The sequence below is a fragment of the Salmo salar genome, chromosome ssa22 (assembly GCF_905237065.1).
Source record: "Salmo salar chromosome ssa22, Ssal_v3.1, whole genome shotgun sequence".
NCBI lineage: Eukaryota > Metazoa > Chordata > Actinopteri > Salmoniformes > Salmonidae > Salmo > Salmo salar.
The window spans coordinates 34,714,973-34,734,556 of record NC_059463.1 but is presented as its reverse complement, the minus strand read 5'-3'; the positions used below and the strand labels follow the sequence as shown (position 1 = coordinate 34,734,556).

The following is a 19,584-nucleotide window of genomic DNA, read 5'->3' as shown; positions in this document are numbered from 1 at the left end:
TATTTGAGATTATTCAAAGTAGCCACCCTTTGCCTTGATGACAGCTTTGCATGCTCTTGGCATTCTCTCAACCAGCTTCATGAGGTAGTCACCTGGAATGCATTTCAATTAACAGGTGTGCCTTGTTAAAAGTTAATAGTGAAATTTCTTTCCTTCTTAATGCATTTGAGCCAATCAGTTGTGACAAGGTAGGGGTGGTGTACAGAATATAGCCCTATTTGGTAAAAGACCAACTCCATATTATGGCAAGAACAGCTCAAATAAGCAATGAAAAACTACAGTCCATCATTACTTTAAGACATGATGGTCAGTCAATCTGGAAAATGTCAAGAACTTTGAAAGTTTCTTCAAGTGCAGTCGCAAAAATCATCAAGCGCTATGATGAAACTGGCTCTTATGAGGACCGTCACACAAAAGGAAGACGCAAGGTTACCTCTGCTGCAGAGGATAAGTTCATTAGAGTTACCAGCCTCAGAAATTGCAGCCCAAATAAATGCTTCACAGTGTTCAAGTAACAGACAGATCTCAGCATCAACTGTTCAGAGGAGACTGCGTGAATCAGGCCTTCATGGTCGAATTGCTGCAAAGAAACCACTACAAAAGGAAATCAAGAAGAAGAAACTTGCTTGGGCTAACAAACACGCACAATGGCCATTAGACCTGTGGAAATCTATCCTTTGGTCTGATGAGTCCAAATTTGTGATTTATTTTTTCAGCCGCCATGTCTTTGTGAGACACAGATTAGGTGAACGGATTATCTCTGCATGTGTGGTTCCCACCGTGAAGCATGGAGGAGGAGGTGTGATGGTGTGGGGGCGCTTTGCTGGTGCCACTATCAGTGATTTATTTAGAATTCAAGGCACACTTAACCAGCGATTCGCCATCCCATCTGGTTTGTGCTTAGTGGGACTCATTTATTTTTCAACAGGACAATGACCCAACACACCTCCAGGCTGTGTATGGGCTATTTGACCAAGAAGGAGAGTGATGGAGTGCTGCATCAGGTGACCTGGCCTCCAATCACCCGACCTCAACCCAATTGAGATGGTTTGGGATGAGTTGGACTGCAGAGTGAAGGAAAAGCAGCCAACAAGTGCTCAGCATATGTGGGAACTCCTTCAAGACTGTTGAAAAAGCATTCCAGGTGAAGCTGGTTGAGAGAATGCCAAGAATGTGCAAAGCTTTCAAGACAAAGGGTGGCTACTTTGAATAATCTCAAATATAACATTTTGATTTAACACTTTATTGGTTACTACATGATTCCATGTGTTATTACATATTTTTGATGTCTAAACTATTATTCTACAATGTAGAAAATAGTAAAAAATAAATAAAATAGTAAAAATAAAAACCCCTCAATGAGTAGCTGTGTCAACTTTTGACTGGTACTATATGTTGTAGATTTTATTTTTTTATGAGAACAAATAACTTCACTTTGGTAAGAATTGAGAAGATATAGAATACTTAAAGGGCCAAGTTGCTACCTAAATTGTTTTGCATATAAATGAATATACACTGAGTGTACAAAACATTAGGAACACCTGCTCTTTCCATAACATAAAAGGACCAGGTGAATCCAGGGGAAAGCTATAATCCCGTATTAATGTCACTTGTTAAATCCACTTCAAATCAGTCTAGATGAAGGGGAGGAGACAGGTTAAAGAAGGATTTTTAAGCCTTGAGACAATTGAGACATCATGGATTGTGTATGCCATGGAGGGTGAATGGGCAAGACCGGTTTGAGTGTGTCAAGAACTGCAACACTGCTGGGTTTTTCACACTCAAGTTTCCCGTGTGTATCAAGAATGGTCCACCACCCAAAGGACATCCAGCCAACTTGACAACTGTGGGAAGCATTGGAGTCAACATGGGCCAGCATCCATGTGGAATGCATTTGATACCTTGTGGAGTCCATGCCCCAACAAATTGATGGTGCTCTGAAGGAAAAGGGGGGTGCAACTCAATATTAGGAAGGTACTCCTAATGTTTCGTGCACTCAGTGTATATATATATTGATTCTTGAGGAATATTGCTTCTTAGAAATGCCTCGTGAGCTTAATTCAACTGGTATACCCCATCAGAACCAAAAATATAAGCTTGTTTTACTGCAATGTCCGGAAACATTGTAAATGTAAACAAACTCTGTATATCCTCGACACGTGCTTAAAGCTATCTTGGAAGGTCAGGGCTTGCTTTCATAGCTCGGTCTATGAATTTGCGTGGTTACGTTTCTCCAGGCCCATACTTCAGCTTTTTACAAAACACAGGTGGGGTGACGGCTTTGTTATTTTTTAGAACGTCTTCATTTTTTTAATTTGATTTAACTTCCTAACCTAATTGGTCAGGCACTTGGAATATATTGGCCACCATTTTTATTTATTTTCAAAAGTAGATATGCATCCATATGCACCCACTGCCCTGCTTAAACTGGGACAGGGGTGCTCAAAATAATTATACATTTTATCAAATGCAATTTCACACCCAAGGCATAAATAGATATATTGGGTGTACTCATTGAAAATCTGTTGTATAATTTTACCCTTTTACTAATTTCCTGCTATTGTGGTCAAAGCACCTCAGTAAAACTGTTGCTTTGGCTTTACAGTGAAAGGCATCAAAGCCCACGTCATGCCCAAATGATCTCATTACCGGAGGATCATTTAAGGGAAAGGACGATGTGATACTAACCTCTTTCTGTGAAAGCCATTGTTTTTGTTTGTACAGAACTCTACACATTGAAATTCCATTAGTGTAAGTTATCTCCAAAGCCCATAACAAATGAAAGATGTAGGCCTTTTCTGCTGCTTGGCACAGTCTGAAGTCAGGTGTCACTGCTAAATACAGTTCCTGATGACAATATGAATCAACCATGACACAATAAAATCAATGTTGTTTCCATCTACTGACATTGAGTATAGATCATAAATATAAGGTCTCTGCATGTGCATGGCCACCACTTTAGTTATTACTCTGGATTGTTTTAATGTCATTCTAACAGGAATCATCCACTGTAAGGTATATAGTTAAACTGATTTTATGTACTGTAGAAAGCCAGGTCAGTACTCGTAATTTGTCAAATGTAACAATCAAGTAGATATTTTGACTAATGTATTTTTGTATATATTAAGGAAAACCAAAGTAACAGTTTGTGGATGTTACAAGTTTTGTTGATACCATACATTTTGTATGAATAAAAGTACAAATTACATCCCCAAAAATATTTATTTCTGGTCACTTTTCAAAAATATATTTTTCAAAGTACAAACTCATGAACAGTGAGGCTGGACAGAGTGACCCCCTGAGCTCTAAGTTTTTTTGCCAATACTTCTCATTAGTGTGTGGATAGTTAGTTGAAAGTATAACCTACGTCTGTACCTGTTCATGTAGAATAAAAAATGGTTCACTCACATGTCAAAGTAAATAAGCTATATACACACACACACAAATAACTCTTCATGGCAAGGTTCAGTGTATGGATTAACTATAGTAGTCTATGGGTTTAGTTACCTAAAAGGTTATATTTTACTAGTGGTTTACAGCAGCTGTCTAGCAGAGAGATAATGATAAACAGAACACACAATGGATGTGCTGGCCAATTTCCTGACATGTATATACTTTTTCAAAGTGATTGCCAGATTGAAATGCTACAACAACAAAACCACAACATCATCCAAAATATACAGAAAAATATAAAACGCAACATGTAAAGTGTTCGTCCCAAGTTTGATGAGCAAAACTAAAAGATCCCAGAAATGTTCCATAAGCAAAAGCGTTCTCTCATTGTGTGCACAAATTTGTTTACATCCCTGTTAGTGAGCATTTCTCGCTTGCCAAGATAATCCAGCCACCTGACAGGTGTGGCATATCAAGAAGCTGATTAAACAGCATGATCATTACACAGGTGCACCTCGTGCTGGGGATAAAAGGCCACTAAAATGTGCAGTTTTGGCACACAACACAATGCCACAGATGTCTCAAGTTGAGGGCACATGCAATTGGCATGCTGACTGCAGGAATATCCACCAGAGCTGTTGCCTGAGAATTAAATGTTAATTTCTCTACCATAAGCAGCCTCCAATGTCGTTTTAGAGAAATTGGCAGTACTTCTAACCAGCCTCAAAACCGTAGACTATGTGCAACCACACCAGCCCAGGACCTCCACATCTGGCTTTGTCACCTGCAGTATTGTCTGAAACCAGCCACCCGGACAGCTGATGAAACTGAGAAATATTTGTCTGTAATAAAGCCCTTTTGTGGGGAAAAACTCATTCTGATTGGCTGGGCCTGGCTCCCCAGTGAGTGGGCCTATGCCCTCCCAGGCCCACCCATGGCTGCACCCTGCCCAGTCATGTGAAATCTATAGATTTGGGCCTCATGAATTTATTTCAATTAACTGATTTCCTTATATGAACTAACTCAGTAAAATCTTTGAAATTGTTGCATTTATGTTTGTTCAGTAAAAATTACTTGCCATCAATGGAATGTTACTTTGACAGATATGATCCATTCTAGGACTTCTATTTCAAAAAGTACAATGCAGGAATGGCAGGCTTGATGCGTGCTCTGGTCAAGCCAGTTGCTGATTGGCTGGTAGGCTCACTTGCTGTCTTTACCCAGGTCCTTGTGGGCACCATATTCTTTGTACATGGAGTAGATCACCCCTACAAATAGACAAACAAAGTCATGTTAGTGGTCTATTTTATGTTAGTGTGTAAGGACACAACACGGTCAGTCTTGCGTGGTACATGTTTTCCCTGTAAATTGATAGAGATATTAGCTGTTGGGCCTGTGTATCTGTTATACAGCACATATTGGATTAGGATTTACCTAATGTCATTGCGCCTACTATAAAGCCTTGAGCTCCAACACGCATGTGGATGAGGTGGACTGACATCTTTGTGTTCCCCCGTGACTTCAGCCTCCACAGACCAAAGGCTACCACTGCAGCACATCCTGCCATGCCTGTAAAACACACACACGGGAAATGTAATGATGACTGGGTGGGTGGAGGCCTACCCAGTGCTCGACTTGGACTGAAATAGGTGCCGGTACTCATTTTGGGTACTGTTTACATTTAGGTGCAGGAGCTCCACAATCATTTTGAACTGTTATTCTAGGAGGTGCAGGACCTCAAGCTGTAGAAGATTTGAGGTGCCAGTACTCAGTTCCAGTGAGCTCCTGCCCAAGTCAAGCACTGGGTTTAGTGGAGTTGACAACCGGATGCAGTCGGTTCAGGGACACAGCTAATTCAACCTAGCTTCCTTTCCACTTAAAACCTGATGTGGGAACTCCAATACTGAGTTTGTTTTATGCCTGCTACGTTTGGTTACTGGGTGTGTGATATCTAACCATAGAACCAGAGTTGGAAGGGTGGATTGCAATTTATTCCATGACTGACTGGGATTCAATCAAACATGCACTATGGAAAACCTCCACTACAATGAAACCCAACATAATTCCTGCCCTTGAATATTGTTTTTTTTATTCTACAGTTTCACTTACCTATTGGGACAAACGGCGACTCCTTTGCTTTCCTCATCAATTTTGATTCATTCTCATCATCAAATGATGAAAAATTGTTGTTGGAGGACATGGTAACTGGGAGGAAAGAGGGGCAGACATGAGAGAATACTGGCTTGATGTACCAATAACAGTCCAATTTATATTAATCTGTCATACGGACTTGCTAAAGTAATGTATATAGTTTTTCCTTCAAGACCATTAAAAATGCAGTAATTTAATCATTTATATTCCATATACATTGCTTATAACACAACATGTCCTTACACAACATACTAGCTACGTGACACATAGCAGGAAAACGCCTTGAATTTATCTGTTCCAGTTTACTAATCAACTACAGTACAGACTCACTAGACGGATGGGGCCCCCAGTTCGAGCTTCTGCCCGGTGACTCGCATGTTAAACTAACAGATGATGTTTGACAATCATTAGTCACTGCTTTGTTTTCATAACAAGTTATTTGTCGTCGTGACCTTAGATTGTCACCTAAAGTTAATAGCTACTAGCTAACATTGGTCGTTACAATACCTTCAAAAGGACAGAATCAGGGTTTTATCTGGCAATAAAGGATGGTTCACAACATCATCTCTCAGTATTGACAGTACACATTACACAGCCCTTCGAGTGAGTTTTAACGTTAGTAGGTTAATAACTTACATTCGTCCTCTGTCGAACGATCCGGTTAAATGCTGAAGACGCTCTGTTCGGCTACCTGTTGCTGTCGATTCCAACCTTCGAATTCAAGTCAATTTATCGTATCCGTAATACGCAATATTCCTATATTCTTCTTCGGTGAGGTTTAAAGGCAATTGGCATCCAATAAATGTTGCATTACCGCCACCTACCCAGACTGGAGTATAACTTCCTTATACTTCGCTTGAAAAAGTAAATAAATAAAACAAATACCCTACCATCTAACACTACACTCACACACAATTTTTTTGAAATAATAATATATATACACAATACTCGAGCATTTAAATCTATTTAGTCCTACTTCAGGCCAACAGCTTGGAAGGATGGGATACAACCACTTACCACACCCTGTAACTCTGACATCAAGTCTCGCACACCCAAGTACCTGTCTGCAGCTGCCACCACAACCTCTATTTTCTGCTATTTACATTCCATCCCTGCAGTACAGTTGATAACCATTGCTATAATGCCAAAAATCCAATCTTACTAAAACATATCTTATACATATATCTTAGATCTTACTGAAACTCCCCTATCTTAGGCCTGCACCCCAACAGCTGCAGCATTTTGGTTGTACAGCATGCCCACACTTCCCATACTCCCCTCCACACCTATTTTTTAGCATTTATAACATCTTAAAGGCTTCGGTACATAAGCCCTCACATAATAACTCATATAACACTCACAGGCACTCCTGTTATCACCCCTTTAATCCACTACTTCCCTGCTTGATCAGTCCAGCTGCTCAACACCACCTTACTCTTCCCTATTTGCTTCACTCAGAGCTTTTCCCCCCTGTGCCATGTCCTTACTGAACACCAACAAGTTCCCATCTCTTGACACTTTAGCACTGACAACTTCCCCAATCAACTCTTATTACAGCCGTCAACCTTATCGGACTCATCGCCCCAACTCCCCCTTCCTCCCTAAACTTCAGAAATACTTTATGCTCCTCCTCAACTCGATGCTGCCCTCGCGTTTTATCTTGCCTTTCCCCGGCACATTCTACCCCCGAACTGCCGCTAGCGTTGGAAACTATGTTGCTCTCATCAAACTTTATCTTCTGCCTCCTCTCTGCCCCCACAGACCTCTCGCTCCCCTTTAAACCCCTACTCCCTTTCTCTCCCACTTTGTTTTTCCCTTTCTTACACCCTCCTTTATTTGTACCACTATGCTCCATACTTGCTTTACTTTCTTCTCCATCCCTACCTCCTACCATATCTTACACAGTCACAGCACAGCCGAACCACCGCCACACCGAGTAAAATTTGATTTGTTTATCATCGATTGTTCGCTAGCCACAGCTTCCCAAACAGTGGTCACTGGTCCACGAAAACAACACTTCCATCAGCCCACTCGAAAATGTGATTACAAATCTGACGATTCAGCTCCTACCACTTCCGGTCATCCTTCGACGTAGCTTCTTCGATAAGGTTTAACGATGGTTGGCATCCAATACATGTTGCATTACCGCCACCTACTAGGCTGGAGTACAACTCCCTTATACTTTGCTTGAAAAAATAATAAAAAAAACCCTACCACTATTTAAATATATTTAGTCCTACCTCAGGCCATCAACCTGAAAGGATGGGACACCACCACTTAACACACCCTGTAACTCTTCTGATGTCTCGCACCCAAATACCTCTGCAGCTGCCACCAAAACCAACATTTTCTTCGACTTACGTTCTATCCCTGCAGTACAGTTGCTATAAATGCTAAAAATCCAATCTTACTGAAACATACAGTACCAGTCAAAAGTTTGGACACACCCACTCAATCAAGGGTTTTTCTTTATTTTTTCTATTTGCTACATTGTAGAATAATAGTGACGACATCAAAACTATGAAATAACGCACATGGAATCATGTAGTAACCAAAAAAGTGTTAATCAAATCAAAATATATGTTATAGTTGAGATTCTTCAAAGTAGCCACCCTATGCCTTGATTACAGCGTTGCACAGTTTTGGCATTCTCTCAACCAGCTTCACCTGGAATGATTTTCCAACAGTCTTGAAGGAATTCCCACATATGCTGAGCACTTGTGGGTTGCTTTTCCTTCACTCTGCGGTCCAACTCATCCCAAACCATCTCAATTGGGTTGAGGTCGGGTGATTGTGGAAGCCAGGTCATCTGATTCAGCACTCCATCACTCTCCTTCTTGGTCAAATAGCCTTTACACATCCTGGAGGTGTGTTGGGTCATTATCCTGTTGAAAAACAAATGAAAGTCCCACTAAGCGCAAACCAGATTGGATGGCGTATCGCTGCAGAATGCTGTGGTAGCCATGCTGGTTAAGTGTGCCTTGAATTCTGAATTGGGGCGGCAGGGTAGCCTAGTGGTTAGAGCATTGGACTAGTAACCGAAAATACTTATTTCCCTCATTAAAATGCAAATCAATTTATAACATTTTTGACATGAGTTTTTCTGGATTTTTCTGTTGTTATTCTGTCTCTCACTGTTCAAATAAACCTACCATTAAAATTATAGACTGATCATTTCTTTGTCAGTGGGCAAATGTACAAAATCAGCAGGGGATCAAATACTTTTTTCCCTCACTGTATCTAGTGTGATGGCAGGAATCTGTGAGTGGGAAATATTGGAGGAGTCGACAGTAGGGATTAGTTTCAGGAGCTGAGTGAGCAGGTGATGGCTCGGATGGATATTGGATAGTATGAATAACTGGGTGAGAACAGCATTAATGGGGGCAGCTACTGAGGCTATACCTAAGAGTTCAGGGACAAGGAGGAAGCAGTCCCATGTTGGACGGAGGAGTGTGGGGAAATGGTGAGGAGTAGGAACAGGGCATTTAGAGTACTGAAAAGGATGCCTAACTTCCAGTACGTCTGATTCAGTATAAGCAGGCCCAGGCCCTGGTGAGAAGGACCGACTCTTTTCTCTGTATATATCAATGATGTCGCTGTTGCTGCTGGTGATTCTCTGATCCACCTCTACGCAGACGACACCATTCTGTATACATCTGGCACTTCTTTGGACACTGTGCTAAAAAAAACTCCAAACGCGCTTCAATGCCATACAACACTCCTTCCGAGGCCTCCAACTGCTTTTAAATGCAAGTAAAACTAAGTGCATGCTCTTCAACCGATTGCTGCCTACACCCTCCCGCCCGACTAACATCACTACTCTGGGCGGTTCTGACTTAGAATATGTGGACAACTACAAATACCTAGGTGTCTGGTTAGACTGTAAACTCTCCTTCCAAACTCACATTAAGCATCTCCAATCCAAAATTAAATCTAGAATCGGCTTCCTATTTCATAACAAAGCATCTTTCACTCATGCTGCCAAACTAACCATCGTAAAACTGACTATCCTACCGATCCTTGACTTCGGCGATGTCATTTACAAATATCCTCCAACACTCTACTCAGCAAATTGGATGCAGTCTATCACAGTGCCATCCATTTTGTTACTAAAGCCCCATATACTACCCACCACTGCGACCTGTTTGCTCTCGTTGGCTGGCCCTCAGTACATATTCGTCGCCAAACCCACTGGCTCCAGGTCATCTATAAGTCTATGCTAGGTAATGCCCCACCTTATCTCAGCTCACTGGTCACCATAGCAACACCCACCCGTAGCATGCGCTCCAGCAGCTATATTTCACTGGTCATCCCCAAAGCCAACACTTCCTTTGGTCGCCTTTCCTTCCAGTTCTCTGCTGCCAATGACTGGAACGAATTGCAAAAATCACTGAAGCTGGAGTCATATCTCCCTCTAACTTTAAGCATCAGCTGTCAGAGCAGCTTACCGATCACTGTACCTGTACATAGCCAATCTGTAAATAGCACACCCGACTTCCTCATCCCGATATTATTACTTACCCTCTTGCACCCCAGTATCTCTACGTGCACATCATCATCTGCACATATCAGGGTGTCTACTTGTGTTGGGGGGGCACCTTAATGGCCTTGTGCTCAGACAGGGTCTCATTCACTAGGACCTGCTGGGTCCTGTTGGTCAGAAATGAGTGATACCACCTGATGGTTTGACTGACATCTGTCTGCGCTTACTGAGGAGGATGTGTGGCTGCAAGATGTTAAATGCTGAACTAAAATCCACAAATAGTAGTACAGCATAGGCCTTGGTGTTATCCAGATGTTGCAGGATGAGATGCACTATGCTGGGGATTGCTTCATCAGTGCCACGTTTGTATTTGGACTGATAGGGGTCCAACAGTGTGTTTAGTCTGAATGAAGCTTACACACCATGATCTTTTCAAGACACTTCAATACACTACAATGGAGGTCAGTGCAACAGGTCTATAGTCTTTCTTTTCTTTGGGAGAAGGCTTTTGGGGAAGAGGGGTGATGATTGCCTTCTTCCATCCAGGTGGAACCTAGTGGGAATGTAGAGACCCATCGGGCCTGTTGCCTGTTTGCTTAAAGACTTTTGTGGCCTCTCTAGGGTTAAATTCTAACTTGGGGTCATAGCCATCAATAACAATGGTGATGAGCATGTTAACACACTTGACAGAGAAGTAATGTCAGTCAAACTTTATGTAGAGGTCATTAAGTTAATTTGCCATTTTCTTTTTGTCTGTTTGTGTGCAGTGGTTTCCTGGTGGGAGTCATACAAGTGATGGATTTTATTGTTAACCCTTTTTCTTGAATACACTTAATTCTAAGCTGGTTTGTTGCCCAATTCTACAATAATAATTACATTGAGCCAAACACAATTTCATTTATCATCTGATGATAGTCAAATAGATGCAATGAGTTATAATAATGAAACAGATTTATTGGTGAATGAAAAAAATCGGGAGGCTGTTTGCTGCCCAAGAGTAAGTCTTATTCACAAAACACAATTTTGTCATCATCAGATAGCCAAACAGACGTCAATGAGTTATAGGCATAATAATGAATGAAGATTGACTGGTAATACATGAAACACAGGTAGACTAATAACTGACAGAAACATTTCATATTTTCATATTTAGGCTACAAGTGAGGTGTTTGTTTTGTTAACATTCAAATTATATATTTTTTTATTTTTTAGCTTTATTTAAACAGGGGAAACAAGCTGAGACAGTCTCTTTTACAGTTGTGCCCTGTGATTACAACAATAAAAATAACAAAGCAATTAATAAGAATTTAAAACCAAACAAAGTTAAAACATATAAAATGTACAAGATGGAGATTAAAAGTAAATCAACTTTATAAGAAAAACACACATTACAAAAAGCAATCACATTTTATAATAAAAAGTTCATGTAATGTGCATTTAAACTGTCTTATAGGCACCAAAACATCTATGGCACAGTATGATTCTATGCCAACAATAGACTGGCTTTTTGCTCTCCCAGTCTTGTTTCACATGGTTGGGAACTGACCAATAAAAACGTGCTAAGAAATGAAAAACAACACATAACTCCGATATAAAGTATTTTTTCTCAAAGTTGTTGATGTTTGGGGTTTTCCTGACAAATTGGGCTACTTTGAAAATTATGTGGTGGGTGAAAATGTATTGGGCTATTTCTAAATTGCACTGACGCCGCCATGGTATTTCGGCCTCCATGGGGGGGAGGTGTGTGTGTGTGTGTGTGTGAGAGAGTGTTGAGAGAGGACTACTATGGGGGGTGATAAGAGACATATATAAGCCTAGGCAACCGTACCACCTGACATGACATGATACTAACGTCTGTGTGACTCCTGCGTTATGTGTCTGACTTACATGACCTGTACCACCGCCTTATTAACGTCTGTGTGACGCCTGCATCACATGTTAATCGACATCCATTGATTGAAAAGGATCTGGCGAGTCTTTTCTCTTGCCACATATTTACATTCCTTTATTACATCATGTCGTAGCTCGCAATAATTCTTATTTTGAGGAAAACCTCATTTTGCGTCTAACGTCATTACAAGTTACTACAATATTCCTTCTTAATTGGCTCGATAACCTTATGGAAAAGGGGTTTATTGTATAAATATGGCAACTCCTCTCTTGCTGTGAGAAAAACAATTGGGCTAGTTTTCAGGCCTTTTGGGCAGGTTTGAGTGGTCATTGGGCTAGGTATTTTAGCTAGACCTGGCAACCCTGATGCCAGATCTGACTGCCTACTAAATCTGACTTACGGTTGGGCAGATCTGTTTCTATGACTTGATTGGAGTCCACCAGTGGATGTCAGAGCAAAAACCAAGCAATGAGGCCAAATGGATTGTCCATAGAGCTCCAAAACAGGATTGTGTCGAGGCACAGATCTGGGGAAGGGTACCAAAACATTTCTGTAGCATTGAAGGTCCCCAAGAACACAGTGGCCTCCATCATTATTAAATGGAAACTCAGCAATCGGGGGAGAAGGGCCTTGGTCCAGGAGGTGACCAAGAATCTAATGGTCACTCTGACAGAGCTCCAGAGTTTATCTGTGGAGATGCTTGTCCTTCTGGATGTTTCTCCTATCTCTGCAGCACTCCACCAATCAGGCCTTTATGGTAGAGTGGCCAGACAGAAGCCACTCCTCAGTAAAAGGCACATACAGCCCGCTTGGAGTTTACCAAAAGGCACCTAAAGACTCTCAGACTATGAGAAACAAGATTCTCTGGTCTGATTAAACCAAGATTCAACTCTTTGGCCTGAACGCCAAACGTCACGTCTGGAGGAAAGCTGGCACCATCCCTACGGGGAAGCATGGTGGTGGCAGCATCGTGCTGTGGAAATGTTTTTCAGCAGCAGGAACTGGGAGACTAGACCAGATCGAGTGAAAGATGAACAGAGCAAAGTACAGAGATCCTTCATGAAAACCTGCTCCAGAGCACTCAAACTGGGGTGAGGTTCACCTTCCAACAGGAAAACGACCATAAGCACACAGCCAAGACAATGCGGGAGTGGCTTCGGGACAAGTCTCTGAATGTCCTTGAGTGGCCCAGCAAGAGCCCAGACTTGAACCCTATCGAACATCTCTGGAGAGACCTGAAAATAGCTGTGTAGCAACGCTCCCCATCCAACCTGACAGAGCTTGAGAGGATCTGCAGAGAAGAATGGGAGAAACTCCCCAAATAGAAGTGTGCCAAGCTTGTAGCATCATACCCAAGGAGACTCAAGGCTGTAATCGCTGCCAAAGGTGCTTCAACAAAATACTGAGTAAAGGGTTTGAATACTTATGTAAATGTAATATTTCAGTTTTATTTTGAAATACATTTACAAACATTTCTAAAAATCTGTTTTTGCTTTGTCATTGTGTGTAGATTGATGGGGGAAAACGATTTAATACATTTTAGAATAAGGCTATAATGTAACAAAATGTGGAAAAGTCAAGGGGTCTGAATACTTTCTGAATGCACTCTGTGATATTTTGGTAATGTTCTAGCTGGATCTTTTCTTGTTTCTAATTTGCCACTATGATTTAGACTTACATATTTATTTATTTTTATCTCCGAGTGCATGAGGCCTTTGAAGAGAACCGTAGGCATGACATGAAGTTGGACTAAAGTCTCATGAATCTACCAGGTTTCTATCCTTGCCAATCACCAAACCTGCTCCCACAGTTGATGATATCACCATCCTCCATCAGTTTGGAAAATACTGCTTACATAAAAAAATGTGCCAATGCAATAAAAAAAAAGGGTCAACATCTGTATCCTGAAACTGTTTCCCAGTAAAAGCTATTTACTGTGTGTGCTGACCGAGGGGCTTTTAAAATGTTTCTGTAATGTACCTTATAATATAGGAGACCCCCTTCGCTGGTGTAGATAGACGTCACAAGGATGGGCTCCTACATGTAGTAGTGGATTTAGGTATAGGCGACATGGGCAGCCGCCCAGGGCGGCATCTTGCCGGGGGCGGCACTGGGTGCCCGCACCAAAAAAATCGGAATGGTGACATTTGCGCGATCGGTTTTCTATCGCTCATTTGCACGTCACGTCAATGATATCATGTCACTGTGTGGGACTGTGGGTCAATTAACCTTGTCAGAGTGGGCACACGGATTCTAGTTTGTGAGCAAGGCAGGCTACTGCCTGGGAAGGTCTCCCACTCAGAAGTACGAGATGGGGAGGGGGGCGAGAGTAGGTTGACTTCTGGTCTCCGCCGTGAAAGCCCGAGGTAGGGGGAGCGGGGGAATCTATTGATAAAAATGTTTTATGTATAAATTCAGCAAAAAAAGAAACGTCCTCTCACTGTCAACTGCGTTTATTTTCAGCAAACTTAACGTGTAAATATTTGTATGAACATAACATTCTACAACTGAGACATAAACTGAACAAGTTCCACAGACATGTGACTAACAGAAATGGAATAATGTGTCCCTGAACAAAGGGGGGGTCAAAATCAAAAGTAACAGTCAGTATCTGGTGTGGCCACCAGCTGCATTAAGTACTGCAGTGCATCTCCTCCTTATGGACTGCACCAGATTTGCCAGTTCTTGCTGTGAGATGTTACCCCACTCTTCCACCAAGGCACATGCAAGTTCCTGGACATTTCTGGGGGGATTGGCCCTAGCCCTCACCCTCCGATCCAACAGGTCCCAGACGTGCTCAATGGGATTGAGATCTGGGCTCTTCGCTGGCCATGGCAGAACACTAACATTCCTGTCTTGAAATCATGCACAGAAGGAGCAGTATGGCTGGTGGCATTGTCATGCTGGAGGGTCATGTCAGGATGAGCCTGCAGGAAGGGTACCACATGAGGGAGGAGGATGTCTTTCCGGTAACGCACATCGTTCAGATTGCCTGCAATGACAACAAGCTCAGACCAATGATGCTGTGACACACCGCCCCAGACCATGACGGACCCTCCACCTCCAAATTGATCCCGCTCCAGAGTACAGGCCTCGGTGTAACGCTCATTCCTTTGACGATAAACACGAATCCGACCATCACCCCTGGTGAGACAAAACCGCAACTCGTCAGTGAAGAGCACTTTTTGCCAGTCCTGTCTGGTCCAGCGACGGTGGGTTTATGCCCGTATGCGACGTTGTTGCCAGTGATGTCTGGTGAGGACCTGCCTTACAACAGGCCTACAAGCCCTCAGTCCAGCCTCTCTCAGCCTATTGCAGACAGTCTGAGCACTGTTCCTATCACGCAGGTGTGCTGTTTGGATGTACCGATCCTGTGCAGGTGTTGTAAAACGTGGTCTGCCACTGCGAGGACGATCAGCTGTCTGTCCTGTCTCCCTGTAGCGCTGTCTTAGGCGTCTCACAGTACGGACATTGCAATTTATTGCCCTGGCTGCATCTGCAGTCGTCATGCCTCCTTGCAGCATGCCTAAGGCACGTTCACGCAGATGAGCAGGGACCCTGGGCATCTTTCTTTTGGTGTTTTTCAGAGTCAGTAGAAGGGTCTCTTTAGTGTCCTAAGTTTTCATAACTGTGACCTTAATTGCCTACCGTCTGTAAGCTGTTAGTGTCTTAACGACCGTTCCACAGGTGCATGTTCATTAATTGTTTATGGTTCATTGAACAAGCATGGGAAACAGTGTTTAAACCCTTTACAATGAAGATCTGTGAAGTTATTTGGATTTTTAACTAATTATCTTTGAAAGACAGGGTCCAGAAAAAGGACGTTTCTTTTTTTGCTGAGTTTATATATTTTTTCAAATGAGAATCACGTTTTTATTTGGCGTACCGCTGACGGCATTGCACGTACCCCTGGGGGAATACCTGCTCTATACCATTTTACAGGTACAGCAACTTGTCTACTTTACATAGGGTTTGTTTTAATGAAATGCCAATTATCCCAAAGTGAGCAGTCTGCACTGCTGGGCAATGAGATTGTTTTGGGAGTTATGTAAGATGGGAGGGTTTTCGCTCCTTTTATTTCCTTCTCTTCATTTGGGCAATTTTGTTTGCTTCTCTTGTTTCATCACCTCTTTTCACTACACCTCTCGTGTGGGCTGTCTCTCTCTCCTCACTCTCACATTCTCTATCTCGTTCCCTCTCTCATATCCCCCTGTTTCGCTCAGCCCAGGCGTCACAGTTTGCCTTCTAGGACCCTTTTCCTAGAAACAGGGCTCTATGGCTGAGGCCACCTCAGGGCAAGATGGGAAGGAGGAGGGGGAACAGGCATCTTCCTGCAAATCACGTGGTACAGCAGGTGCCTTCACTTCTTGTCTTAAATGAGTTCAGCTTGTGGTCTACGATGTGGTTGACAGATAAATGGAAGCATGGAGTACAGTGGGCGATTACCCTGATATGCCAACTGCACATATGTGTCCATCCTGCCACAGTTTTGTGTAGTATTTCTACACCACTGTTTTAGTTAGTTTCGCAATGTGTCAGCCTGCCCCACCCTTGTGAGTTCTGGTGTTCTCTGCTTATCCTGTCTCTCTCTCTCCAGCCCCCGCATTCCTGCCAGACCCTGAGGATCACGTGACCTCTGTGTAGGTTTTCCATAAATTCCTCACATTCAACCAATGAGCATCCAGTATCACAACCTTCTGTTTCCCTGTTACCTCACTCCTGCCTGCATGCGTGCTCTCTCTTCAGTCTCTCTCCCTATAGGTCAATGTATAGGCTAATCTATAATGCAAGGCCAAGACGTACCTCACACAATGCATAGCACACTGTATTGTTGGTCAGGCACAGGTTGTTGGAAGACTATGTTGTCAGAGAGTGAGACATTACATGTGAAAGTTTAATCCATTACATTAGTCCTCAGAGGCCATGATGAAACAACATATAGAAAACATCTTTCATCCTGGTGTCAACTATAGACATGTTGGCCTATTTATCAGTCGCTGCAATTTATTTTGTTTGTATATCACAATGAAATTTATATAATTAATTTATAGCTCTTATTTGCAGCCTATTGTAACGGCTGTCTGAAGAGAGAGTAGACCAAGGTGCAGCGGAGTTAGTGTTCATCTTGAAATGTAATTCGAACAAAGAGAACACTACAAAAATGAACAAAACACGACAGCAAAACAGCCCTGTTAGGAAACACTCTAAACAGAAACAATCCCCCACAAAAACCCAAAGGAAAAACAGGCTCCTTATGTGTGACTCCCAATCAGCAACAACGAACTACAGCTATGCCTGATTGGGAGCCACACACGGCCCAAAACAAAGAAATACAAAAACATAGAAAAATTAACATAGAACGCCCACCCAATGTAACACCCTGGCCTCTCTATGGCCAGGGCGTTACACCTATTCACACTGCTGTTTTTTCATTAGCTTTTTATCTTATAAAAACCCACACTTCCTGTGTTCTTTACTTGCTGTTTGTTTAAACTTATTCCTGACATTTCTGTTATGCATGTTGTTATCTGTTTTAATTTGATGCATTTATTTTCCAGCTGGGTTTTGTCAGCTGGTAAACACTTTCAATATCTTCATCTCTTAGGACAATTAGTATTAAAAAAATTCCAACAAACCCATGTACAAACATACCATCATTATAGATTAATTTAAATTCCGGCCTGGTATTGCATTGTTTTGCAGGTGGTGTTGCAAAGATTCTGTGATTGCCAATATAACAGATTCTACATTTCTTAATCCTCCAGACCAGGTATTTCCAAACTGTTGTACGTGCAATGCTGTCGGGGGTACGCCAAATAAAAATGTGATTCACATTTTTTTTTAACGTTTTTTTTAATGTTTTTAATTTATTTTTAATTTCTTCACATTTTCCAACAGTATATTTATATTTTCCAACAGGTGAGTTTTTTTCTCTCACCTGATTAGCCTCGTTTCACTGCCAAAAATAAAATGATCTAGTGTTCAGCGAAATAACAACACAATGTCAAATACAGGTAGCCGAGTCAAATAATTAACATCCAATCACATTAACCATTACTCTCTCGCGGGAAACCTTCACTCTTAAGCAGACATTTAGAAACTAAGCATGACCATTTAAAAAATAAACTACGTGAGTTTTTGGAGCGAGAATAAAGACGACTTTCGAGTAGTAAGACATGTATAAAAGCAACAGATACCATTAATAAGAAGGGGCTAGAAGCGTCTTATATGATGCGCTACCGAGTAGCTAGGACATGTTATTATGTTGGACTTTGAGGTCTTATTACATGCATACATAATACCACAAGAGGATCTGTAGGAAGCCGCTCCTGCGTTGTCTTGGCTGTTTACTTAAGGTCGTTGTCCTGTTGGAAGGTGAACCTTCGCCCCAGTCTGTGGTCCTGAGCGCTCTGGAGCAGGTTTTCATCAAGATTCTCTGTACTTTGCTCTGTTCATCTTTCCCTCGATCCTGACTAGTCTCCCAAGTCCCTGCCGCTGAAAAACATCCCCACAGCATGATGCTGCCACCACTGTGCTTCACTGTAGGGATGGTGCCAGGTTTCCTCCAGATGTGACGCTTGGCATTCAGGCCAAAGAGTTCAATCTTGGTTTCATCAGACCAGAGAATCTTGTTTCTCATAGTCTGAGAGTCTTTAGGTACCTTTTGGCAAACTCCAAGCGGACTGTCATGTGCCTTTTACTGAAGACTGGCTTCCGTCTGGCCACTCGACCACAAAGGCCTGATTGGTGGAGTGCTTCAGAGATCGTTGTTCTTCTGGAAGATTCTCTCATCTCCACAGAGGAACTCTAGAGCTCTGTCAAGAGTAACCATCGGGTTCTTGGTCACTTCCTTGACCAAGGCCCTTCTCCCCCGATTACTCAGTTTGGCCGGGCGACCAGCTCTTGGAGGAGTCTTGGTGGTTCCAAACTTCTTCCATTTAAGAATGGATGTTCAGTGCTGCGGAAATGTTTTCGTACCCTTCCCCAGATCTGTGCCTTGACACAATCCTGTCTTGGAGCTCTACGGACGATTCCTTTGACCTCATGGCTTGGTTTTTGCTCTGACATACACTGTCAACCGTGGAACCTTATATAGACAAGTGTGTGCATTTCCAAATCATGTCCACAGGTGGACTCCAATCAAGTTGTAGAAACATCTCAAGGATGATCAATGGAAACAGGATGTACCTGAGCTCAACTTCGAGTCTCATAGCAAAGTGTCTAAATACCTATGTAAATAAGGTCTGTTTTTTATTTTTAATACATTTGCTAAAATTTCTAACAACCTGTTTTCGCTTTGTCATTATGGGGTATTGTGTGTAGATTGAGGATTTTTATTTATTTAATCCATTTTAGAATAAGGCTGTAACGTAAAAAAATTTGGAAAAAGTCCAGGGGTCTGAATACTTTCCGAATGCACTGTATTTACTTTTGTTAAATATAGTTATTCATGTCAAATTCAAACACTCATTTATAATAATGTACCTAAGATTACATAATAATGTACATGATGTTTATAATCCGTTTATTTGCAGATATTTTCAAATAAAGTGTTATAATATTCTATATACTCATATTACCACAATCATACTCTAGTTTGAAAATATAATATAGGCCATCAATCAAAGGCAAGAGAATTAGGTGATAAGAAATGGATAAAATACAT

General features: G+C 41.9%; 1 protein-coding gene across 1 annotated transcript; it reads right to left on the bottom strand.

The window, feature by feature from the left end:
• Window positions 1-3,203: 3,203 nt before the first annotated feature.
• LOC106583266 (HIG1 domain family member 1A, mitochondrial) lies at window positions 3,204-7,851 on the bottom strand. Its single transcript, XM_014167217.2, has 4 exons — window positions 6,181-7,851; window positions 5,503-5,598; window positions 4,828-4,962; window positions 3,204-4,661 (listed from the first exon to the last, which is right to left on the bottom strand). Exons 2-4 carry the CDS (start codon window positions 5,591-5,593, stop codon window positions 4,597-4,599), a joined length of 291 nt encoding a protein of 96 aa, XP_014022692.1. The 5' UTR covers window positions 5,594-5,598; window positions 6,181-7,851; the 3' UTR covers window positions 3,204-4,596.
• Between the last annotated feature and the right edge of the window lie 11,733 nt (window positions 7,852-19,584).